The sequence below is a fragment of the Genypterus blacodes genome, unplaced genomic scaffold, assembly GCF_046128005.1.
Source record: "Genypterus blacodes isolate CSIRO-AG114 ecotype Tasmania unplaced genomic scaffold, CSIRO-AGI_Gbla_v1 ptg000073l_1, whole genome shotgun sequence".
NCBI lineage: Eukaryota > Metazoa > Chordata > Actinopteri > Ophidiiformes > Ophidiidae > Genypterus > Genypterus blacodes.
This window is the reverse complement of record NW_027466883.1, coordinates 5,265,960-5,292,908: the sequence shown is the minus strand read 5'-3', so window position 1 is coordinate 5,292,908 and position 26,949 is coordinate 5,265,960. Positions and strand designations below refer to the sequence as shown.

The following is a 26,949-nucleotide window of genomic DNA, read 5'->3' as shown; positions in this document are numbered from 1 at the left end:
AGAGGGGGAGACAAAGAGGCAGGGAGAAAGAAAAAAAGTGGGGAGAGGGGTCGCCATCTGTACTTTCTGGCTTTCCTTTTTCGCTGTTGCCAAAACAAACATCATAAAGTCCAAATTTATCCTCACCGATAATTGTCACACAGAGTACACCAGCCAATGAAAATAGCAGAATTAATCAAATGATTGGTTCGAGCTGGACCAGAACACAAAGGGATATGTTGCGAGTGTGTGTGCGCGTGTGTGTTTGTCAGCAACATATCCCAGATCACTTGTTTCTCATGATTTCATCGAATACATCTGTTCACATTTGGCTCCCTTCCAGTTCCTCTACACATCCATCTCTGCTCTCACAAGGGCTGAGACATGGGAAACTTAGAGGCTCTGAATGATCGGGCTTCATTTCACGTTAGGCTAATTCTGTTGGTACCCGATAGCTCCTAGGCCAAAGAATTGGCTGACCACGCATGCATCTCAATATTCGGAGATAATTCCATTCCCTCGTCTCCCTCCGCTGGAATCTTCTTTTTCTCCGTTTGAATTGAGCTCTCATATGAAGCAATTTGATGGAAACCCGAGACATCGATAGCCATTAGCTCGCTTTCCACAGGCGGGCCAAACATGGCAAGCCAAGGCTCATCTATTATTCATGTGCCTCAGCTTTCCCCCCCCCCTCAAAAAACCCCCAACATTTCTGGTATTCTTTTTGAATCACGCTGCCAAAAGAGACGAATCAGTGGGGCGGAGGTTTCAGATAACGCTTTTTAAACAACGCTGATAAATGTTTCAAGCTAATCCTGCTCCTTACAAGCCCCATAGGGGGAAAGTGTCTAATGTTTATCCGTCTATTCCAAAGAGGGGAGGACACATTTCATATTCACGTTTTAGACATTCAGCCTTTAGGCATTTAGCCAAGGTAAACTGAGCCAACAAGAAAAGGTCCCATGCCTTTCTCAAGGACACGTCCACAGGTCAGAGCGGCTGTTGGTGGACACGCTGGCTGTGTCGGGGGATCAAACCTGTTAGCTTTCGGTTACGGCGCAACGCTGGTCCACCGGGCGTGATGGAAACCAGAGAGGAAAGGTTATCGTTGTACTCAGCCGCTTTGTTGTCAGCGATTCAGATTGGCTGTCGCGTCGCTGAGGGAGAAACAGCGGAAGATCTGAGCGAATCTGAATAATTTCATGCTTTGACTGGCAGAGCTCAGTGCTCGCTGTCCCGAGAGTTTGATGGCGAGGAAAGATAGACGGTGCAAGATAAAGAACCCAGGTACACACAAATACAATCATCTACCTTTGAATCAAAATAAATCAATCAGATTAATAATAATTCACTGAAGAAATCCAATTTGAGTAGACAAAAAGACAATCTTTATTTGTGTGTTTCTCTCCTTGCTCTGACTTATGTGTTTACGTTTGACTTGCCGACTTAATGACTGAGGTCAGCTTCCACAAAAACACCACAACAGAAAAGGAGACAAACTCATACATGACACTCAGACCTGGAGGCATCCTACCGCTACCGACCATGGATCACAAACCAGAGAAGAAGAACGATAAAAGGACAGCATCAGTGGAATAAAAGAAGAGAAGACATTTTTTTTAATCTTCCACAGGCTATACACCCCCCATCACTGCGTCCCACACAGGAGTAATTAACAGTGATTGTAAATGCTACAAAAATAAGATGAAACGGGAAATGCGAGCGCCTCCCCACGTGTTTCCCTGGTGTGTGTTCATGTCTTTGTACATGTGTGTATCTGAGTGTATGTGCATGCACGGTTCTGTCTGCATACATGTGTTCTTTTCTACATGTGTGCATATTGTATCTGTACATGGGCGCTTGGTGTATGCATGTATGTGTGCATGTGTGTGTTCACAGTGCTTACTCGTTATGCTCTCTACCCAACATTAAAGACCTCTCAGTCCCCTGATACACACACACTTCCTCCCCTTCTCCTCCTCCTCATCTTCCTTTCCCTTTCATATCCAAGAATGCTCTGTGTCTGTATGTGTGTGTGTGTGTGTGTGTGTTTGTGTGTGTGTGTGTGTGTGTGTGTGTGAGTGTGTGCACACGCGCAGGTGTATGCCGCTGTGATGCTACCACGCGCTTGCTTCTTTTGCCACAGTCCAGGCGCCTCCCTCATCAGTTTAACCCTCAGATCCTGGACCGGCTTCGGTCAGTGTTTATGTCCGTAGCGATCTGGTCTGGGCCCTGAGTCCTGTCCTCCAGTCAGTTTCATCCTGCGGGTCCATTTATCTCCCGGCTCAAACTAATCCATCAACCACCAAAAGTCAGACATGAGGGACCGTGTGAGGAGAGAGGTTGAATTCCCCTCTGATGTTTGATAAGTCTCAGGGAGAGCAAGAGCGCGTGGTAGTCAGGTGTTTCCGATTTTCCCCCATGAAAAAATATATCATCATTACAAACAAGATTGATCGGAAGGTTTCACAGTGGTCATGCAACTGAGTGTCGCCTCCTTTTCTCACCTGTCCTCCATCTGTTCACCCCCCCCCCCCTCCCCCCCCCCCCCTCCCTTCATCCCCAAATCCCCAAATCGTCCGTCCCGCCAGTCCGAGAGAAGGAACTGTAAGTGACCACAGTCAGAATAATACAAGATAGACAAAAAGGGGGTGACCGGTGGTACATTCATACATGAGAAAAGTCATGGTTCCAAAAAGTCACCCGACCGCATCGACGTGGGACAGTGCTGAAGACGCCCGCGCTGGACCAGGCCGTGATAAATGCTTTGTTTAGAAACACGAATAAGACGAACACATCCCACCCTGGACATTTACACCTCGCCAAAAACCCCAAACCCACCCGGAACTATCCCCCAAAACAAAGACTCCCCCCCTCCCCTCCCCTCCCCCACCCCGTCCATCCACACAGGCTATGGTTATACTTGTCATCATGTGACGTTGGAGTTTTTCATCCTGATTTACCGGTTTGAGTCTAAACAGGGTTGGAAAATATCAACAGACTGTGTATAATATTACATTTCCCGTATGGTTGTATTTACTTAAATCTGTGGCTGCATCACTTTCTCTGTTTTTCCTCTTCATCTCCATACATTGCTCTTATAGATGCTGCGGTTGGATTGTGTCCAGACAGTATAGAATTCCAATTACAGTGCAAGCTTAGACACTTCCAATTCTTGCTTTGAGGATGGGGTAGCAATGGGAGCAAAATCCAATTTTTGTGCATCCAAGCCTATCGCTTAATGCATCCTGGTGTGATTGGGCGATGGGAATTGCACCGGAACGACAAGTTTAATCATAGCCACAGTGACCTGTTCAGTGGCCAAAAGTCAATAGTCAAATCAAAGGACCATCTGATATGAGTGCAGAGCTGTTTCCCTTGAGTCTTCCAGCTAAGCAAAGCTACCCAGAACAGAGCTTCAAAGTCTCCCAGACATCTCCAGGTCAGTGACCAAACGCTTCCATCCAGGCCTGGGAAGGGTGTCCGTGCCTGGGCCATGGAGGGGCTGGCAGTGGTGGTGGTTGGTGGTAGCATAGAGGTGAAGGTGGGAGGGGAGGGGAGGGGGGGAGGGACAGAGAGCTTCCCTGAGGGGGTGGTGGATTTAGAGGGACAGCCAGCCCAGCCCAGCAACCCTGGGTGTGAGCTCCATGAAGAAGGGGTGGAGGGGTCACAGCCAGGAGAAACGTCCCAGGAGCAGTGAGGCCAGAACGGCTAACAGGGCCACGGACCCTGGCCTCCAGCTGTGACCTCCATCAGTCAGGAAAGGCTCGGGAGAATCATATCCTGACCCATCTGAAACAAAAGGGAGAGAGAAAAGAAAGACGACAAAATATCTGAACTGAGAGGACGCACGGACAGATATGAAGACGAGACGAGCTGAGACGGAATGACGGGACTTTGGGGTGGTTTTCATAGAAGGCAGGAGGAAGACAAGTAGAACCATTAGGAGGGGGGGGGGGTGTGAAATGTGATTCAAAAACCACAAAACTCTCCGGTTAAACAGCAAAACAGAGGCAGAGAGAAGAAGACAAACGGGGGATGAGGGAAGGAAAAGAGGGAGGAGGAGAAGACGATAGCAACTGAGCTCTGCAGGGGGTTTAACCAACCTAATTATAGTTTAATCACAGAGACTTCGAATCTGGAGCAGCTGATACACACACACACACACACAGACACACAGACACACAACATTAAATCACTCGGAGCTCATTCTGGTGAGAACTTTACACAGATGACAGGGAAGTTGCAATGTCAGACAGATGACTTTAACAGCGCACCAGAAGAAAAAAAAAAGGTTAATTCTCACAGAAGAAGACGAAGATTGACGGAATAAAGGAAAGTATGTTGCTTCAGTAAGGAGATAATTACTTTCCTCCTTACAAATGGAGCGATCTAAGTCTTAGGAGCTTACAGGCTGACTGTCGTGCTTGTATCCAGAGAAGAAAAGCCGCGTTATTATCTGGGGAGATGTGTGTTACTGTACAGATTTGATTCTTCACTGAGGCTCATGTTCAATACTGAACCTGAAATCAGCTTAGAAAGCACTCAAGACACACAGGTAGGTTTTCAAGATAATACAACTACATTGTAATGCTCTCCTGCAACTCGATCTGCTGCTGTATTCCAATGTGAGATATTTTTAAACTGGACTATCATGGGACACTTGTGTGAGCAGGATCTATGCGGATGCTATTTTCCTATCCGGCTGCGGAAAAGTGAAGAAAGGTAATTTTGTCGACAGAATTAAGAGTCTCCTATCAGATTGTGGAGTTTTTACTGTGTTGCTTGGTTTATTATTAGGCCGCTCTCTCCTTTGCTTTATAGCCGGCAGGGAGATTTTGAATTTCAGCACCATTTTTAGAAGAGAAGTTTCAGGCTGCTCTCTCTCTCTCTCTCTCTCTCTCTCTCTCTCTCTCTCTCTCTCTCCCGCTCACTCTCTCGCTCTCTCTGCAAGGACAGAAGGTCTCGCTCACACCCGGCGTGATGTGATTCGATTTGATGTGACGTGTGTGTATGTCAGTGTGTGTGTGTCTGTGTGTGTCTGTGTGTGTGGTCAAAAGTGTGCACTGAGAGTGTGAATCTGTTCGAAAGTGCAGGGAAAGTGTTTGTGCGTTTGCGTGTGTGTGTGTGTGTGTTCCCGTGCATGTGTGTGTCTGCCTGTTAAGGTGTTAAAGTGTTACCAGGCTGGTCTGTGAATCAGAGCAGAGAGTTCGACCAGGGCATTCTATCAGACCTCTCATTCTCCCCTAATTTTACTTTGATAGCCAATCTGGACCATACTGTGTGTGTATGTGTGTGTGTAGTTAGAGCGTGACTTACCTGGAGGTCTAACATACACCTTCAGCTTTAGACATGCCCGCCCCACGTGGTTTGGGTGAGGAGACGCTGTGAAAAAGCAAAAAGAGATTGAAAGGGGAGATTAGTGGAGAGAGAAAATGATTTGGGCTCCTGATTGCACCCGTAAAGTAATTGAGAACATTCAATAAAGGCTTTGTTTGGTGCTGTGATGGAGGTGCTACACCGCATAGCTTCAGGTGGCACTTTGAGGAAGGTGTTTGAGGCTCAGAGAGTCACACAGGTTTGATCCTCTCCACAATAACGAGCAAGACACCAAAACCTTAGCTCATCCCAACACACTCATCGTAAATAACTGGAATTATGGCAGACAGCGAGACACTTTGGACGGGGCTAATAAAACACATAGATGTCGTCTGAATTACAATTTCCAAAGGTCTGCGACAGGGAGCCTTCACGAGGACGGGGACAGTGAAGAGTCTAAACCTCCCTGCAAGGACAGCGAGGATGATCTTAGCTGCAGTACTCCCGCGGGAACGATAATGAGATGTACTGTATGTCACAAATCCTGTCTGAAGGATCCCTAACAAGCTTGTTTTTCAGGTCAGACTCAGAGGTTTATGTCACATTATTGCCCTAATTGAGTTTGGAAGACAATGAAATTCCCACAGATATAAATGTTCATGTTTTGATCTGCACTGGGAAGACCTTGGGGGGGCGGCGAGTGATGGGATGGAGACGGTATTTTGGGCATGTGGCGATGAGGTGAGGATGGAAGAGGACAACAGACACTGATTGGTCCTTTGCCAGAATCTATGAAGTGTTCAGAGGTTTGATTCAGACATTTGTTGTTTGTTTTCAGGGGTTTCCTTGCGTTCTGTGGTTAACAATAAAAGCCATAATAATACAAATGTAATTCACAAAGGGGGGAAGTTATCAGTGTGTTATATTTCACATAATTCTAGGAATTAATGAACCCTATCAGCTACAATGTGCCTCAACTGCTTTGTACAATAATACAGTTGGAGAGTTTCTTCTATTGCAGCTCTTCAACCCAACATGCTGCGCACCTCAGGCAACATGAAAATATTCAAAATAACGTCTATGAGGTGTCGTCTCCAATGGGATTCAGCCACAGAGAGAAACACAGTCTCTCAGGTCGACCTGAACAGGGGAAAGTTCCGCATCGGCTCAGGTCCTGAGGTGACAGCGATAACCACGGCAACCTCAGCTCACCTTCTTCAAACCTTATTGTGATTCAAACTTCAAAGTGGAGTAAATGAAATCCAATCTAGGTCTTTAGTTCCCCCCCCCCCCCCCCCCGGTTCGATGTGAAATAGAGCTGGAGACTTAAAGGACATGGTGACCAACTCTCTAACCACCCGTGAGACATACACACAAACACCCACCCCCACACACACACACACACAAGGAACACAAGAATGTGAACACATGTGCATGAAAAAGTGTGTGGTGACCCATTGGCCTTTTCCCTTTCAGGAACTCTGTGCAGCCGGAGCCCCGAGTGACCCGGGAGAGGACCATCATCAAGATCCACGGCACACAGGAAATAAATCCGACCCTTCTGCTGCCCTCTCCTTCCTCCCTTTCTAACCCCAACTCCTCCCTCCATCCTTCCCTCTGCCCTTTAGCTCCTCTACCCTTTTCTGCCGTCACCAGCCCACCTCCTCCGCCTCACATTTCTTCAGCTCAGCCCCTCATCTTCCCCTGAGCGTGCAGAGAAAGTTGAGGAGTCCCGTTTGAAGCCCTACTGGCCTCGTATGAAGCTTCCTCTCCCCTGGTTGTGTCTTTGTGTAAACGTTCTCGCCTTTTTAATTAAAATGGCGATATAAGACAGTAGGGGCTAGATAGATAAGCGGAGATAGGCCATCCTCTCATCTCCCCCTCTTCTCTGCGTCCTCTAACATTTTCCACTATCAGCTCTCCCAGCGTCTCTGTTTCCCAGAGCATCCACTGTCCAAAGTCGGCTGAAAACCCATTGAAAATCACTCAACCTCATCAGATGGCAGCTGGGAGAAGTAAGGGGTGGAGCGGGCCTGTCAACATGTCAAACACATGACAAACACATACACAAATGTGCACACATGAACACACACTCACCGTCCCCGAACACACACACACAAAGGACAAACATACGCTCACACAGGTCTGGCCAGAAATCGCCATCAAATCAATCTATTTTATCGACTGGAGAGAGCAATATACAGACGCAAACACACCCACACACACTCTCACACACATACACGCACACACACTGAAAAGGCTGGGTGGTGAAAAATGTCAACATACCATAACGGCACATCAATACTAGCCTGTGTGTGTGTGTGTGTCAGAGGAACACAGACAAAAATGTGTGTGTGTGTGTGTGTGTGTGTGGTTGTCAGTCAAGATGATGGACATGGCCTTTCACAAACTCACAATCGGATGACAACTGACCCCAATGACCAACCCTCCCCCAACACACACACACACACACACACACACACACACACACACACACACACACACACACACACACACACACCAATACTCCGATCTAGCAGAATACACACTGTCCTCAGGGGTCCCAGGAACACAATACCAGAGTCAGCAACTATACAATTCTGGAGGGGCCCCGTCCATCCTTACATGAGAGCCAAAACAAAAGCCAGCAGCAGATCTGTGGCGGTGGCCTCTTCAGCTCTCTGACTCTCGCCTGCTGCGGCTTTGTATCCGTGCCGACAACAAGCGTGGGCCAAGTCGTGTTTATATCACATCCTAATATTTAAAAAAACTTTTGTTATTGGCAAATGTGTGTGTGTGTTTAATTCATTCGAGGAGGTTTTTGCTGAGCGCGCACACTGTCTCAGCAACAGCCTGGATTCATTTCCATTCAGTCTGAATACACACACGCACATCTGGAGGTGAACCAATACATCACTGCAGCTCAATTATAGCTGGGGTGGGGGTGGGGGGGGTGGGGGGGGGGGGGCAGTATTACTCATTTACACTGAGGATTCGAACAGATAACCTCCTGATCATGAGCATGCAGGCCAACATGAAGTATCGCTGCCAGAAAGTTTGGATGTTGACCCGGAAGCTTTTGAAAGTCAATCTTCTGTCATCATCGACTGATCGCGCACTAAATTGTCTAGAAGGAGCTCCCACCCATCTGGTACACCAAGCAGCCAAAAACAATGTCTAAGAGAAAAAACGATGTCTGCTGGGGAAGTGATGGCTTTTTAACGCCGCTCAGGAAACAGCCTCAGAGGACACGGCCCGTCTGTAATACTAATACATGACTTGTTGAAGCGAGGGGAGACATCAATACAGCTAATATAAAAATGATTACAAACTATGCCTGGTGACATTTTTACCACTTTGCTGAGCACACCACTTATGATCTAGTCAGGAGCGCAGAGATACATCGAAAAATAAAGACGGAAAGGGAGAGAGCGAGTGAGAGAGAGTGCGAGAAAGAAAGAGAGGGAGAGAGAAAGAGGTGTGTATGTGTGTGTGTGTGTGGGAGTCTGCTGTGCCTTTCGTGAGTACTCTCTCAATCAACTGCTGATTGCATATTTACATATCCACTATAAATGCATATTGAGCAGACAAACAAGAGACATGTACACACAAACAAACCCTCTTATTTACACACACGCACGCACACACACACACAAACACACACACACACATGTACATGTAACTTACAGATGTAGTAGTACTCGTGTCCAGGCCTGAACTCAAAGCCCAGGGAGAACGGAGTGAAGAGCTGGAACTTCTCCGAGAAGCGCAGGGGTCCGTCTGGACCGCTGGGGCGGTTGCACTCCCAGCGCTTGAAGCCACGCATCCTGTGCTGGCAGGAAGTGTAGCCCTCGTGGTTGACCATGAAGAGGATGTAACGCTCCATGCGCCCGTGGGACGGAGGACCCTCGTAGTAAGGACAGTAGATGTCCAGGTAATCGTTGATGTTCACTGCCACTCTGTACTCTCCGTGCCAGAACCTGCCAGACACAAAGGGAAACGCCCGTCAGCAAATGTACGCATTAACACACAATGTAAAGGCGACCATCCACTGTGTGTAGTCATAAAATATAACTGTTATATAAACCATATGACACCTGTGACCAATATGTTTTGCGTTGGCACATCCACAGAAGGGTCAGGGGTCACATTCCTCTTAATTACAACCACCCTGTAGCTGATGCAATATGCTGCTCAAGGACACTTTAGCAGATGGTTGTTGCTGTAGAACAAACTATACAAATAAAACCCTAGAGAGTTCTTTCCTGTCCTTTGGTTGCCATAATGATGTTGTTTATGATTACGTTTACGATTTAGTACCTTTGTTCCATAAATGAACAGGTGAAAAATAGAGACGTCGATAATTATCCCTACAGTTTCTATAAAGGTATGAATAAAGTGATATAAGAGTGTGTCTTTTTCCAGTCCAGCCCAGAGTGTGTAGATGAGGAGATGCTTGGCTGATACTGAAGGGAAGTAGGTCAGGAGTTGATAGTGAGTGCACATTATTATCTTAACCCCCAGAGCAAAGAGCGAGGCAGCTGTGGTAAATGTCCACTTAGCTCAGCAGTCATGTGTACCAGTGAAGGTGACATGATGAATAGAACTGGGTCATGGGTTAATGCAGAGAAAACATTATCTTGTTCACACTGAGTTCACTGTAGATGCTGTATTGTGTTCCGTATGCACTCTGTTATGACAGCCGTTCTTTTCTCCCTCAGGCGCATGTCAAACTATGGAAATGCAGTTTGCATCTTCTTACTCAACCTCTGACCTGAACTACATCAAAAACATACAATGTGATGTGGTCTTACTTTAGTTTTGCATCGAATTAATAACACTGGAATAATATATACAAAACTAGTCTTACTTTTCTGGACGAATGCACAGCTACAGCCTCAGTTAAATACCCTTATTCTAAATCTTACAAGACCATTATCCAAATATTCTTTAGTCACACACTCATCAGTTAATGTTTCGAATCTGACGATGAATCACTCAACGCCTCAGGATATCAAATTAGATAATATAAACAGAAATAATACAAATTTGCTGTCCGGATAATTGCCTCTGCACAGGGGGTCGTGTTTTCACCACTGGTTTGTTTGTCAGCCACATTTTTCAAAAAGGAATTTCCATATTTCAGTGAAACTTTGTAGAGAGAACCAAGTGGACCTCAGCTTCTTCAAAATAGATTTAAATCCCATCCGATGCTATCAAACAATATATGTTGATGCAATTTGAGAGACATACTTCTTCTCTGAAACAAACGTAATCAAAGCCAGTTGCCAGGTGAGCTTGATGTCTCCGATAGATCGAGCACTTTAAGCGTATTCATCATTTTCCCCCCTCACCTTGACAGTAATTGATTGCCTGAAATGAAGACATTTTGGGCTAAGCACTTTTGGTTAGCGAGGTATTTAGCTTTGGGACAAATTATGCCCATAACAGGAGTCTTATTTCACTCCCAGAGGGCAAATCAGGAAGTGAGTTAGATGTGAAATGAGCGTCTTCATGCTTCAGTGCCCTATCAGAGTGAGTTTTGCAGGTTCTAAAGGGATCCATGAACAGATCATTTAGAGGCATTGATCCACTGGGGAGCTCCTCTCGGCTCCCCGTGCTCCCAATCAACTCTGATTAACCACTAAAAAGGAAAGGCAGAGAGAGAAACAGAGGAAGAGACGGGCAGAATGAGAATAAAAAGGAGCTCCACGAAAGAACAGAGGGAATGGGACGAGGAGAGGGAGAGCTGGGAGAGAGAGAGAGACGGGTGTGGGGTTATGTGCTGAATGAGGATACAAGAAGGGGAAGGAGAGTGAGTGAAAAAGGAGGGAAGGGGGGTAGAGACAGAGCGAGAGGGGATAATGAAACTGGTAAATTGCACCAAATCAGGGTGAAAAAAGACAAAAAAGATGAGGAGGAAGAAGCAGAGCAGCAGAAGAAGAAGAAGAAGAAGAAGAGGAGGCCAGCTGGAAGAAGAGCAGATGGAGGAGGAGTTTTCGAGTCTTTCATTTCAATTTGTGTGACTGTGGCGTTCCATCTGAGACAAACGTGCCTTCCCATTGATTGTGCACCGTTACATTTAGGGTTGACTACCAATCTGAGCATTAGTGTGTGCACGCCCGGGTGCCCGGTGTGCATATAATTTAAAACCCCAAGACACTTCTAAAGCCTTTAAGGAAGCTATAACAATCGTGACTTACTGCAAAAAAGAACTACAAACCTCCATTAATCCTTAAACAAGTAAACTCCACCACTGGGACGAGAAATCCCAGAAGCTCCGTGTCTTATTTTGCAGGTGATAAGCCTAGATTGTCTTTCATTTTCGTGTCTCTCTGGGATATTGACTGTCAACATAATTTCCGCACGTAAAAGCGCCAAAAGGAGGAAACTGTCACCGCTGTCTTCATTAAACGGGGAGACTCATAACTGTGTTGTTAAAAGTCTTTTCAGTTTCCCATTCCACCTCTCCCACCCGTTCTGTTTTCAAATTAACTGCGTGCAATATGATAGTTTGCCTCCCTCCTGTTTCCCCCTGACAACTCACAGATCTGCTCCTTCCGTTTCAGCGACACTCCGATGAATTGTTAGGCGAGGGAAGCGGACACGCGTCTGAGACTGAAGACTAAAAGTTGAAAAGCAACACGAAGAGAGAAAGAGAGTGTGTGTGTGTGTGTGTGTGTACAGTATGAGTGTATGTGTGGATTATGTACGTGTGTCTGTGTTAGTGGTCACTCCTTAGTATTCTTGGCATCAGCATTGTCTCTCAGCATGGCTCTGATCAAAGCATCTGGTAGAAGACAATCGGGATGTTTACCATACCTGCCCGCGTCCTAAACAGCAGGCCGGATCTGCCAACAAACATCAAAGGGTGCTTCCATCTCTCCACATTCTCCCTCTCTCTCTCTCTCTCTCTAACTATGTCACTCCTCTGTTTTTTTCCCTCAAACTTTTTCTCTTTCCTCAAGCATCACTTGATCTCCCCTGTGTCCCCCTGGCTAATACTGCATTCGCTGTCTGGCCGGGGAAAAAAAGAGACAGCAGCACTGGGCTTGGGTGAAGCTTTCCGGTTCCTGCCATGGTTAACAAGGATCAGCATTTGAGTTGATTGTACTACTGCAAAAAGTTACTAAATCATATTCAACTTTAAAACAAAAGAGATCAAACCTAAGAAAGCGGATTCTCCCAGACTTAAGTCTCGAAAAAACAAAAAAGAAATCACACAGCTGCCTATTTCTGGGAGGGAATCAAGGAGAACAGGTGGACTATCTGACAGGATCACTTGTCAGATTTCCAGCGTCTATCACTTCACCACACCAGGGATGACAAAAGCTGGAGAAATCCAAGGCACAAACGTGAGATGTTTCCTGCCAGCACTGAAGTGGCATCGCTCGCTGATTGAACATAACGAACCTCCAGCTTGCTGTGAAACAAACAAAACAAAAAGTGTAAGAGGGCTTTAAGTATCTGCTGCAGTGTCCCTCATATTAAGACGAAATCACTCCTCCTCTCTCCTCTTCTTCGTCTCTCACTTTCTCTCAGATATAGTTACTGTCTCATTTTCCGTCTCCTATACATTATTGTCTCTGCGAAAACGCTCTCTCTGCTTTCTGCTCGTTGTCTTTGAACACACACACACACACACACACACACACACACATCCATCTTCATCCTCCTTAGTTGCTCCGCACTCTCAGCGTGAGCTTTATTCCCATGCTGTCGTCTCCGCCTGTGACTTCCGCTGCATGGCTGCCAATTCTTACTGTACGTATGTGTGGCGAAGAGAATATGATAACCTTCACATCACAAGCACACTATGCTCCTATACTGTACATATAGAACACACACCCACACAGCCACACACACACACACACACACACACACACACACACACACACACACACACACAGAAGTATTGATTCATTAACACAGATATTTACCATAGATTAGCACACATTACAATGTCTGACCACATGTGTGTAAACACAATAACACAATGAGACACACACACACACACACACACAAAGGAGTACATGTATCCATTGACACACCAGGATGTGCAAACACAGATGTGCATGTTTTACTATGGAAATCAGCTCGAGACACATGTTGCATATGCACAAAATAAAATAAAATAAAAAATAAATAAAATAAAAAAAATAAAATAAAATAAAATAAAATAAAATAAAATAATTTTCTTCTGTAGTTCCAGTTGTAATCAATTAACAGAAATACATGTGTTTAATATAAAGTTAAGCTTAATTGAATCCTCTTTCAAACAGCACAGTTAAAATCTATTTGTTAAAAAATTCTCATACAATTTTCCAGTAAAGTAGAAGCAGAACTCTGACATATATTGGCATTTGAAAAGTATTTTTGTTAATATATTACTGACATATATAAATAAAGACATGGGGGAAAAAAGTAATTGAGGCAACTTTAAAATTTTTATTAGGTTTCTGTTAATTTATTTTGCTGCCTCTACTTCTTTCCACCCACAAATCTCTGTGGGAGCACGCATGGGCTGCGTATACTGCAGCAAACATGAAAAATAAACCAGCAAACACCCACGAACAGCTCACATTCACATTTACACAGAGATCCAGTTGTGTTATTGTGACGAGTGCCACATCTGTCTGTCTGAATCATGTCGCCATGAATCGCCATGGTGACACACAGCACATCTGAGAGGTTATTATGGGTTTCCTCTAGATGGGCCCGTCTGGGACCAACAGGAAACCTAACACTTTTGCGCCGAATAAGCACAACAAATCTTGTCGACAAATCTCCAGACTCCTTGAAGGATAATTGTCACCTTGTTAAAATCTGGAACACACACACACACACACACACAAGAGATGGAGCATAAACAGCAAAAGTGACACTATCGGATGGACAAGCAGGGCACATCAGACGGATGAGATGAGCGATGGGGCACTCGTGGAGCGTCTGACAAGCTGATAGACAGGGTGGATGATATGCCTGTATCACTCTGCTGGTGTTCTAAGGGGCATTCACCATGATGCAGCACCGGCTCTGGCACCGCCGACAGCTTAAACAGCAACTGGGCTGTATTACTATTGACAAGTTTGGCCCTAAGCGAAGCTAGAGGGAGTTGATGGCCGTCGTCCAAGCACACCAATAAGAATCTCTCATCACAAGGGGGGTCGGGGGGGCAGGGGGCGGAGGGGGAAGGGGGGAGGGGGGGGGCAGACGGCACAGGATTTGTGTCAACACCCCACAGAAACGTCAAATATCCGCAGTCAATGTTTAAAGAAGAGCCATTTATACTCACGCATTCTTGCTGAATTAATGATTCAGCTCCGTCCTACAGTTAGTGGTTGGTTGTTGTTGTTTGTTTTTACACTTGGGAGAAACGCTTGGCTGTCAGTCAAAATCTTCCTTTTGGTTCTTTGTTTCATTTTCCACAAACATCCAGCCCACGTCTGGGCAGGATCGTAAGTTAGCTTTTTTTTTTTTTGGTTCTGCAGAAGAACTCACTGGAGTTTGTTCCCTGACTGAAGCCGACAGATTAACAGACTGAATGAGTGACAGATTGATGGCACAATTAAGCGCTATAACCTAGGAGCGACTATCTCGCTGCACGGCCCAGCTGAGTGACTGGCTCATTAGGTGAATACCTGGAGAACTGACTGTCCGACCGGACAAATAAACTGACTGACTGACTAATCATTCTCATGAGCGAACTGGCCGGGAGTCAAACTCGCTGGCTGTCAGGCGGCACAACAGACCGGCGGACTGATTCATTAACTGACTGTGCTGCTCCGGCGTCAACCTCTGGCTCGAGCGTCTTCATCTAATATGGATGGGTTGATCCAGATTGACACGGTGAACAAATCCATGTAGTTTGGGTCAAAGCGTTTGAGCCTCTGCGGGCTGGAAGTCACAGAGGGCAGATGCAGCAAACGTTGAAAGCTGGTGTATAGATTGCTTTGCAGCATCTCTAATGAGTAATTAAACACTTGAATGGAGTCCAATTAAGATACACACTGGGTCTGCACATACATACGCACAGTCACACACACACGCATACACCCATGCATAGGAGTAAACAAATCAAAGGCACACACATACACACGCCAGCACACGCACGGGTAGCTGCACTAATAAAAAGTAAATAAGAAAAACGGGCACATACACAGAAAGGAAAGCATATAGAGAAACACACACACACACACACACACACACACACACACACACACACACACACACACAAACACACAAACACACAAACACACACATACAGACACACACAAACTGGTGCAAGTCTCGCCATACTAAGTGGAGCCATATGCTGAATGTCTATGGGGTTCTGAATGGATTGAAGGTCAACGCCATCAGACTCTAATAGCTGCCATCTCCTCTCTCCCTCCCTCTCCGTCTGTGTTTCTCTCTCTCTCTCTCTCTCTCTCTCTCTCTCTCCTCTGTGTCTGACCCCCGCCTCCTCAATCGCCCCTCTTGGTCAGCTCTCTCTCTCTCATGTGTGCCGTCCATCTGTCTCCGTTTCGGTTCGGGCCTCAATGTCTCATCAATCTGACTCATCGATGACAAAAATGGGTTTTCCGCCACTCCTTCCATTTTTTGCGACGGAAGGGAGACGACTTGCTTCTTAATTGTTAGTACAAATCAAAAACAAACCCCCCGTCATCGCCTCTGTTCTCTCTCTGTCTTTGTGAGACATCCCACACACTCACCACATCTTGGAGTAATCCCACTTTGCCAGGATCCTCGTTTCTCATCTTCTTCCCTGCCACTGATCTCCCCCCCACCTCCCAAAAAAATCCCTCCTCCCACCTCTCTCCCTTTCAAAATTCCTCTCTGCAAACATTACATCTCCGGCTACACTCATACGAATCCCTCCATACGGTTTGAGAAAAACGTGTCTGTTTCTATCCCAGCGTGGCGCCGGATTTGGATTGAAGGATCCCCGGAACAGAGAGACTTTGTAACCGTGTGCGCGTCGTTTGCATAGCCTCATTCTCAGGCCTTTATGAAATTTAAATACGCCCCAACAAGCAAAGTTACAGCACATTTAAGCGCCGTGCACAGAGTTGTTCATTTTGTTTGAGTAACTAATTCAATGCATTATCGATTAGTTGACACTTGCATTACAGCTAAACCAAAGAACCACTAAAGAGTCGTCCTTATTTGGTGTGTCGTTTCATCTTCCTCTCTCTTCTCTCTCTCTCTCTCTCTCTCTCTCCCTCTCTCTGATCATGTTCTCCTCATCCCAAATTTCACCCTCTACCCCTTCGTTCCCTCCCATTCCCTCTCTCTCCATCTGGCGCGTCTCTATGAGCATTAATCAGAGAGCTCAACCACCATGACCAAAACAACTCCTCAGAGAATCGGCCCTTCTTCTCCCCCCGAGCGTCTCTCTCTCTCTCTCACTCTCTCTCTCTCTCCCCCTCCTCTCTGTCTTACTCTGTCTCATTCTGCTTCTTTTTTTTTTCTCAGACAGACACAGATAGCTTGCAGCCCTCTCCACTCCACACACACACACACACACACACACACAGAGAAATCCATAAACATTAGTCCATCTTTGGTCATGATTGTAACCTGGCTCAGAGCTACTTTTGGTTGCGATTGCCTAAGTCTTTCATCCCCCTCAGAACTTAGCGTGGTGTGAAAAAAGCTTTTCACGAGACAAATTGCTTAAGGATGTCCTGCAGTAATGTTTTTCATTCTGCCGTTCCTCGTCCGTCCATTACCAGCGGGAGCAATGCAAATCACTAAGTGAAGAGTGAATTTAAATGATCACCTGCACCCTCAGCTGGAGCTCAGTGGAGGCGATGAAGGCTGCAGACGAGCCCGCTCAACATCAGCACTTGCAATCACATCTGGAGAACGTGAGTCATGCGATAGCCCCCAAAAACACGGCTGTTACCATTTTTTTCCAGAGATCAGGAGGAACACACATGGCTTAGAAATGCAAATACATGCTTTAAAGTTGACCACTATTCATTCCAGTTCACGTATCTGAAAATGTACAAGAATGGAAGAGAAAAACAGACGAGGAACACGTGAGCAAAACATAAAGTGAAGCCCAAGGTCATATATTAAAACATAAATATGTAATATCTCATGATAATGGGAGAAATATGATGATGTGCTTTGTCTCCAGCAGCGTGGGGGACAGAGACGCTGGCTCAGGATCGCTTCATCCCGTGGCTCTGATGGGACACGGCGGCGCTGCAGTAGCACCACTTTCCTATTTTAAGACTTTTTTCTTCCCCAATTTTTTTTGGGAGTGGGGTGCACGCCAACTGCAATTATATCTAATAAAAAAATATGCCAGATGATGCCAGCCGGAGGGATGCAGGCAGGCGTTCTGCACACACCAAATCAGGGCCAGAAAATTGACACCATCCATCATCTGAGCGCTGCCGAGCTGGTGCGCTGTTTAGCAGTCGAGCGGCTGTAAACTGCGGTGAACGCCTGGCCCGTGTTACTGTAAAGCAACCGGAGGTGCCGGTTTGTCTCATTTCAAACAACGAGATGACCAACAGATGCTTGTTCAAGGATACAAAATGGTTCCTAGAAGCAAATTTCAGCTCTGATCCGTGTCTTTGCGACGATTCTGAGAGTCATTAATCCTTTAATTACATTCAAGGGAAGTGGATTTGCTAACGTGCCGGCTTGATTGACAGCCGCAGCTCCACCGCGTTGCAGGGAAACTGAGTGAAAACATACGACAGCGAGAGCGAAATCAGATTCCGGGGCTTGAGAAACACATGGCATGTATCAGATTCCTGTTTGTTCTGCAGTCAAAACTGATTCAAGAGCAGAGTCAAACCTATGAGTCAGCGTCTGAGTCACCCAGAAGAGTCAGATCTCAAACCCCGCCGTCAGATTTAACCAAAAGACAAAGGTGAAAATGTCAAGATGGTTGCATTTGGACTTAACCGGCACGTTTTATCCCTTTTTATGAGGAAGAGCAGTGAAAGGGTTACACAACCAAGGCTGGCTGTATCTCTGATGAGATCACAGCCAGGGAAGAAAAAAGGAAAAACATTACATTTGCTCAGTTGCCCCTGGCCTTGACAAACAAAGCATTTGGATTGAATTTTTTACAATTTGACAAGCAGCTTAATGGACGGTGGAAATGTGAGAGTCGCAGGTTTTCCAGGCTTTCAGCTCGTTTGTTTTATTCATACGGCCGCTCTGTAGCACAGCGGTCACGAGAGGCAGCGAGGAGCTATAAGGCAGAGCAAAGGGTTAAGGCTTTAAGAGGACGCTGTGAGTGTTTGCGTGTGTTTGAGTGTGTGTGCGTTCGCTCTTCTTTTCATTGTGAGGAGAGGGAGAGCGATGGCCTCTGTCTCTGTCTCTGTCTCTGTCTCTGTCTGTCCCTGTCTGTCTCTGTCTCTGTCTCTGTCTCTCTCTGTCTCTCTCTCTCTCTCTCTCTCTCTCTCTCTCTCTCTCTCTCTCCTCCCCCCCACCCCTTTTAAATGGGAATGCAGCTTTTCTCCACCGGTGGCCAAACCTTGACCCTCAAACTGATCTAGAAATAGGCATCCACTAAGGGAGGAGAAGAAAGAAACACGCTCGCAACACAAAAAGCCCCCTAGCCTTCCTTTCACCACACACATACACACACACACACACACACACCGCCTGATTATAGATGGATACACACACATACGCGCACTCACGCAAGCATGGTTTTTCACTTTTTCACTCAGGGGAGAAAGTGAACTCGCATTGTCGACCGCTGAGTTAAACACAGCAGAATACACACACACACACACACACACACACACACACACACATACACACTGCCTGTAGCCACAAACCCAGACTGTTGTTCCAGATGTCTCTATTTTTCTAACCCCAAAGTATGTCCCAGGTGATTGGTTAAAGGGCGGAGAGGGCAACGATTTCTAAACAAATCTCCGTCTTTGTGCTGTGTTATCAATCGATTGATCTGTTTTTCTGGGGTGTTTGAACTATTTTGGAACAAGTTAAGACACGGCAAAGGTGTGTGAAGCGACAAAACGGGGGAAAAAAAGTGGTTTCGAGAGGAAAAGTTGGCATTTCAGGGGCGAATTGAGCTTAAAAGATGAAAGTTGCGCTCAGGAATACTGTGTGAGGCGTCGTCATGTCAGTGAAATGTTTGACAATCTAGCTTTGGTTTGCTCTTCATCTTAGAACACGACTCAGACGGCTAGCATATGCAAATGTCCTCCCTCTCCCTCTCTCTCTCTCTCTCTCTCCCTCTCTCTCTCCCTCTCTCTCTCCTCCTTTCCTTCCTCTCTCCCGGATCTCTTCCTTCCTCCCTCTTCCTCCCTCTTATCCCCTCGGCGTCGGGTCCAGGCCTCTACTTTTTTACGACTTTGTGTATTTAACCAGATCCGCTCAGATCCGCCAGCCGCCATCACGGCGGTCTGAGCTTTTCTTTTTTTTACTGCCTTTGCGTCACTAGTGCAGTGAATCACTCGCGTCGTGATGAAGAGGCAGTAAAACAAAAAATCTCTGCTCTTTTTTTGTTGCTCAGTTTTCTGTTGCCTCCTGTGTCACTCGTTAAATAATGAATGTAGGATGGAGAGCTTTTAAATCAGCGTCTGCAAATGAACAAGACACGCCTGGACCGCCTGGACCGCCCGCCCCGACCGGCCCTCGCAATCACCAGTCTGGGCGGCTCAGGATCTCGTTAATTCCTCCGTACACATCTGGTAAATAAACGATACAGATACAGATCTGCTTTATCCTGCTTTTTTTTTTTCTTTTTCAAATTGGCGCCCCGATCGACGTGCGTCCACATGGCGATTAAATAATGTAAAGGAGAATGGATTTCCACTTAGCTTACAGATCTCCTCATCTCAGACTTCAGCGGCTTTTTCATTTAACTGGAAACCCACTTCCTCCAATACAATTAATTGAAAAAGGAATAGAGCCTTAATTTGGAACTAAGGGCCGTAACTGTGGTCAGCGGTGAGACTAATGACATTCTGCTTAAAGGGACGAGCCTGAACGCCGGGCCCAGACTTGTTTGCCTGAAACTCCCTGACCAAAGCAGACATCGATCCTCCGCGGCAAACTTTGTGAGCCCTGGTACACAAACACACACACGCACACACGCACACACACACTCACTCACACACACACACACATAGACTACGTGGAGGGAAAAAAAAGATCAAGATTTTACTTCTTAATAGAATGTTGGGCAGCAGGCTAAGCTCCACGCCTGAATAATTCACTTTATCCAAACTGTTGCTTCGGGTTCCATTCATTTTTAATGCTGCCTTTTGATGTTGATTAATTAAGCAGTGCTAGCGCTGCTGTTTCTCTGCCGGCACCGCCTCGCACGCACACACACACATGCGCGCACACACATGCTCGCACGCGCACAAAGATCTTTCTCCCTCCTTCCTCCTCCTCCTCCTCCTCCTCTCCATCGCCTCGATCCCTCTAAACCCCAAAGCCTCAACACCCCCGTCTCCATCCGCAATCGCATTCACGCACGCACACCAGCAAACGCTTGTGCACGCGCTTTGCTGTTACACACTCTCATACACACACACACACACTGAGGCGCACACAACCTCTAAAACCTCTAAGCCACCCCGAAAAAGTGTTGAGATCCGTAAATCTTAAAAGTCTTTTCTTTTAAGGCAGTTTTTTGGGGGAGAGGAGTGTGTGTGTGTGTGTGTGTGTGTGTGTGTGTGTGGGGAGGATGAGTGATGAAGGGAAGGAGAGACATTGGTGAGAGAGGAAGGGGGAGGCAGGAGAAGGGAATGCCTCTGAGCAAACACAGAGCAGATTAGTGGAGGTGTGTGTGTGTGTGTGTGTGTGTGTGTGTGTGTGTGTGTGTGTGTGTGTGTGTGTGTGTGTGTGTGTGTGTGTGCGTGTGTGTGTGTGTGCGTGTAAGACAGAAAGAGAGAGAGAGAGAGAGAGAGAGAGAGAGAGAGAGAGAGAGAGAGAGAGAGGATGAATTCATTGTTGGGGGTTGGGATGTTAATTAGAAGACATGCATGCCTAAGCTGGTGGTGTGTGCGCGTGCATGTGTGTGTGTGTGTGTGTGTGTGTGTGTGTGTGTCAGTGTGAGCGCGCGCGTGTGTGTGTGTGTGTGTGTACGACTCTTTCATGTGTTTTTAACCAATGAAGACAAGAGCAACTAACCATCGACCAATCAGCACTCTGAGGTTTATAAATAGTTTTGCTGACTGGCTTCGTATTCGCTCCTCCATTGATCTTGTTGTTAAATTTGCTCCTTAAACGGCAGTAAAACCTAAACCACAAGATTAGAAAGAGTGCAAATGTAACAGAGTTTTTCGCGTGATTTGGAGAGATTCGTGACACACACACACACTACCCACTCACACACAGGGCATGTTCGGCGTGACCATCGACGTCCTAGAGCGCCGAGCGAGGGACGGCGACATTATTTTCCACTTTCCCTGACAGACTCCTTTACACACACACACACACGCACACGCACACAGACGAGGCGAGAGAGATTTGATTTGCTCCTAATGATGAAGCGCCGGTGTCTCTCCGTGTGAGCGAGTCGAGGCCGTAGCGCCGTCGTCTATAAATACCTGCCAAAAAGCCCCCCTGTCATGTTACATCGCTCCCAGCATGGCGGCGGGAAACTCTTCCATGCCCCCCCTGGCCCCCCTCTCCTCTGCCCCCGTCCCGCCTACACGGCTCGCCGCTACACCGTAATGGATGAAGGGGAAGAAAGGAATGAAAAGAAAGAGGAAGGAGAGGCGATGGAGGCGATGGAGGCGATGGAGGAGACGGTGATGTATCTGCTGCTGCTGGCTTCGGCCAAACGTGCGTCACGCGCTAAAGGCCTCGTTTGTCTCGGCCGGTAATCGTCCCAGAAGCGTGAGAAGAGAAAAGTAAAGAGGCGAAAATCTGCACTCCGTCCAAACACAACCACACCTGCAGCTCCTCTTCTTCTTCTTCTTCACGCATACATCACAGGGGGGGAAACTTTTCCTTACGTCGCGGCCTAAACACAGCAGACTCTAATTTACATAAACTGAGTGTCTGAGGCGATAATGCATTTCTGCTGTTGCTGTAAATTGAGATAAATGCGCCTGACTTTTATTTTCAGGTGTTTTGCCATAAAAAAAAAAAACCCTGCAGGAATACACAACCCGGGGACTCTTGTCAGGAAAAACAAACACACATTTATCCAGCCGAGGCACACGGTTACAAAAGGTTAAGGTAAAGCGTTTCTGTCCGGAGAAGTATGAAGAATCAGAGCGAAATTCAAAAGGCGGAGAGTTGAAATCGCACGGAATACTAAGCAGCTTCTCCTCCGACGCGGCCATGAGGCGTAACTCATCATAACTCCTCTAGAGTGCCGGTCCGATAGATACACATCTGTGCCGGTCGGGGCGATCAAAAGGGGTCAAACCTGCCTCTTGGTATCCGGGTCAAAGGGTCACAACTGGGCCCGTTTCTCAGCGCGATTAATCTGACAACCGGCCATTTTGTTTGCCAGAGGGTTAGGGTTAGAGCAACCAGTGTCGCGTTGAAACAGCACAGTGCGATTTCCTCCATAGATGTCGAGATGTTAAACACGCGATTTAGTTCCTAACATCCTGATCCGATCCGCCGCCTGTTTTTTCCGTCCCTCCAAAAGAAAGTTTGTCGCCGTTCATTCCTCAACAGCGTGAATAAAAAACTTCCGCACAATCGGAAATTGCCGAAGCGAGATAATCCACCGGGGTAAACAGAAAGAAAACTCATTTAGTTTGGAGTTATAATGTGTCCGCCATGTTCCGCCTTAGACGGAGGAATCCCTGATCTCCAGGAAAAATAACTTCAGGAAGTGTTTTGGCGGGATAATACGTCGGCTACCGTATGTCTAGTTACTATTTCAATGCTTTAATGCACAGGGAAAGAGTGAGACAGGTGCAGAATTTTGAGTGTGTGTTTGTTTGTGTGTCTGTGTGTGTGTGTGTGTGTGTGTCACGTTTGATGCCCTCACAGTCAGGGTATCTCTGAGGGTCCAGCAGGCCACTAATGAATGGCGTGGCTGCAGTGTATCAGAGGAGGGCGAACAGAGAGAACACAGATCACACAGAGGCAAAGCCCAGACTCGCATTCTACTACCACACACACACATACACAAACACATACACAAACACACACGCGTATCCTCTCGCACGCATACATCACCCGCTGAACAGTCCTAACAAGAAGAGGTAGAGGCATAATGCTGACCGATGATGTTTCACCATAGAGAGTGTGACATGTGTGTAGGTATACTGTGTGTGTGTGTGTGTGTGTGTGTGTGTGTGTGAGTGTAAGTGAGTGAGTGAGTGTGTGTGTGGCCCTCAGCAGGGGATAACAGCTGGCATGCTGAGAGCCAAGAGAAGCTGTGGCATAGGGGAATTGTTATTATGCAAACAGGCTCACATGCTTGCCTGTACACACACACACACACACACACACACACACATACACACACACATCCGTCTAAGATTAAATTTAAAGGCTGCACATCAAACCGCAAATGTTTAGAAAACACTGTCACAACTACTTAGGCTAGGGAACTCATTATAAATACATGTAAAATGAAAACACATAATTACTACAGCAGTTACACTCATGAGGGAAAAGATACAAGAGCAAAGATCTCCATCACTGTGTGTGTGTGTGTGTGTGTATCAGGTGTGTGAGTGTGCTTGTGTGTGTGCTTGTGTGTGAGTAAGTGCGGCCCATTGGTGGGAATCTGCACACCATGCTAAATCGATACACTCGCGCCTGCTTAAGTATGCTTGAGTTTGTGTGCTTGAGAGCGTATGCAAGTGTGTGTGTGTGCGTGCATCTGCCTTAGTATGCAGCTCAGATACGCATGGGGGGGATAGGGGGAGAGAGAGAGAGGGAGAGAGAGAGAGAGAGAGAGAGAGAGAGAGAGAGAGAGAGAGAGAGAGAGAGAGAGAGAGGTTACATAAGAACAAAGAGGGACACACTTAAGTGGTTTTGACCTTGGGTGCCCCCCCTCCCCCCACCAGCTAAATAAATAAACTTTATTTCAAGCCTGAAGTGTTGACATGAAGGCTCAAATCCTAAGAGTGTGTGTGTGTGTGTGTGTGTGTGTGTGTGTGTGTGTGTGTTTGTGTGTGTGGGTGTGTGTGTGTGAACGCAAAACCGTTTCGTTTGTTCATATAGATTAGGAACCTCAAAGCGGAGCGGCATCAAAACGAGGGGACACTGAGATTCTTCCCCTCCATCTCTCTCTCTCTCTCTCTCTCTATCTATCCCCCCCCTCTCTCTTCTCTTCTTTTTCATCAATTCCCCACATTCTCTTGTCTCTCCATCCTCCTCCTCCTCCTGACAGTCACTGCCTGACCTCCTTTGTTCTCCGGGTGTCAATCCATTCTTTGCCCTGCTTCATTTGCCCACGTCTCTCTCTCTCTCTCTCTCTCTCTCTCTCTCTCTCTCTCTCTCTCTCTCCCCCCCAGTTCCTCCTCTTCCTCCCCCCCTCCCTCCCAAATCCACCCTTCTCCCGCTCAGATTTTCTATGACTACACTTCTCCTTTCATGTTGCATTCTTTCTCTGCATCCCTCTGTTCCATCATCCTCATCCTTCATTCTGAGTGACCGCTTCTTCCCCCCCCCAGGCTGCGAGCACATCAGAGTGGCAAAGCTCGATCTTCCATCACTCCCCCCCCCCCTCCCGCCCCCCCGCACACACACACACACTCTCTCTCCCTCTCTCTTTCCCCCTCTCTTTACCTCTCTCTCTTTCTCTTGCTCTATCGCTCCCTCTTTTGCTGTTGGCAGCATTGGCAGCATGACAGTGCTTTCCCAGGGCAAGGCCTTATGTAAACAGCCCCATTGCAAATGTGTGTGTGAGTGTGTGTGTGTGTGTGAGCATGTCTGTGTGCTACGATGAGTGCTTGAGTGTGTGTTTAGACAAAAACAAAGAAAGGGACAAAGTGCATTTGTATGTGTGCTGCATCACCTCTGTGCTGTATGTGCGTGTGTGTGTGCGTGTGTGTGTGTGTGTGTGTGTGTGTGTGTGTGCGTATGTGTGTGTGTGTGTGTGTGTGTGTATGTGTGTGTCAATTCTCATGGAGGTCAAAGCCGCTCAAGTCGCTGATGAGACAGATAAAGGTTAGGAACCGTCTGTACCCACCCTCTGTCAGAGCGCTCACTCTCTTTCTCCTCCTTTTATTCCACAGGCGTATCCTTCGATTGAAGATGATATGCCGCAACACCTTTGATTGGTTGACAAAGCTGCCGTTTGATTGGCCCTCCCCCCCGGGCCCATCCCTGCGCGCTCTCGGACGACCTTCAGGAAAGTTTACCAAACTTCGCTTTGATTTGCCCCTCCTTCCTTCGTTCCCACTCCCCTCCTCCTCCTCCTCCTCCTCGTCTTCCTCCCTCCCCTCCGCCGGATTTCCCCAAACGAGTCGACAGCCTCTCCATGATAATGAACAGTGGCTCAATCTGTACAGCAGACAGGAGGAATTCATACAACGGCGGTACTGTAATCCCACATCTCGGTCAGCAGCACTCAGGCTGTCTCGGGGGGGCCTAAACAAAAAGGTCACGGCGCCCTCCTGCTGCACGGCGCCGCCACAATCGCGCAGCAAGGGTCTACGTAACGACACGGGTGATTACTGTTCGATGATGACAATGGTGATTTCTGAGTGCGACGATGTTTCTTGTCGTTTGTCTCTACTGATGTTTGATCTCTTCATCTGGACGCCAACGACAGACTCAAGAGGACAGTGGCGGCGGCGACAACAGGAACCCTGAGCTGATTCCTTGGCAACCTCCCCTTCTCTCCCGCCGCAACAACACTGAATATAATTATTATTATTATTATTATTATTGACAGGCAGACAGAACGACGCCTCCTGGCATCTAAAGATAGCCCAGAGACGCTGCTTTGAAGTGCTAATTGCCGCTATCGCACTCAGAATCAGAGAGACGTCCACTGCTGCTGCCAATTTGCTGCTTTTTTTTTTCCCCCAACAGGCCTAATCTTGATGCAAGACTTTGATCTGCCTGCACCCGGGTCGCTCCTCTGCTCGGCGCCGTGTTCTAACACAACCGCTCGCCCGGAGCTTATTAACCTTAACCCTGATTTACCGTCCCCCCCCTTATTACCCGACTTTATTAAAGCCTATAAACTACTCCCCCCTCCCCCTTGCGTTCAATGTCAGAAGTGTCCTCTAACCTGGAGGAAATGAGAACGGTGCTGCGAGGGCCACCGAGTGTGTGTATGTGTGTGTGTGTGTGTGTGTGTGTGTGTGTGTGTGTGTATGTGTGTGTAAGCATTTATGTGCATATGCTTGTGTTCCTGAATCAATTACCCATCTGTGAGCGATTGGATTTTGTGTGTGTATGTGTGTGTGTGTGTGTGTGTGTTTGTGTGCAGGTGCGTGACTGTGTTCCTATCAATTATCCAGCCGACCAAAGTTTGAATTTGTGAGGGGCGAGCGCACGTGCGGGTGTGTTGTGAGTACCTGTGTGCATAAATAAGTGGGAGCAGGATGTGAGGCATGTGTGTGTGTCCTTGTGTGTGTGTGTCAAGAGAGCAGTGTGGAGCTCAGCAGAGGGCTGGCCCTGTCTGAGACTGGCAGGCAGCGTTATTCACGGATCACGGCAGACATATGGGCAGACTGGGACTCGCTGAAGACATGTCCTCAC

General features: G+C 47.1%; 1 protein-coding gene across 1 annotated transcript in view; it reads right to left on the bottom strand.

Moving 5' to 3' along the window:
• Positions 1-2,876: 2,876 nt before the first annotated feature.
• The window catches only part of efna2a (ephrin-A2a), a 53,733-nt gene continuing 29,660 nt past the window's right edge, over positions 2,877-26,949 (bottom strand). The window contains exons 2-4 of the mRNA XM_076157553.1: positions 8,986-9,278; positions 5,299-5,364; positions 2,877-3,771 (exon numbers count right to left, since the gene is read on the bottom strand). Coding sequence (XP_076013668.1) covers positions 3,647-3,771; positions 5,299-5,364; positions 8,986-9,278 — 484 coding nt within the window. The 3' untranslated portion in view covers positions 2,877-3,646. The remainder of the gene's footprint in view (positions 3,772-5,298; positions 5,365-8,985; positions 9,279-26,949) is intronic.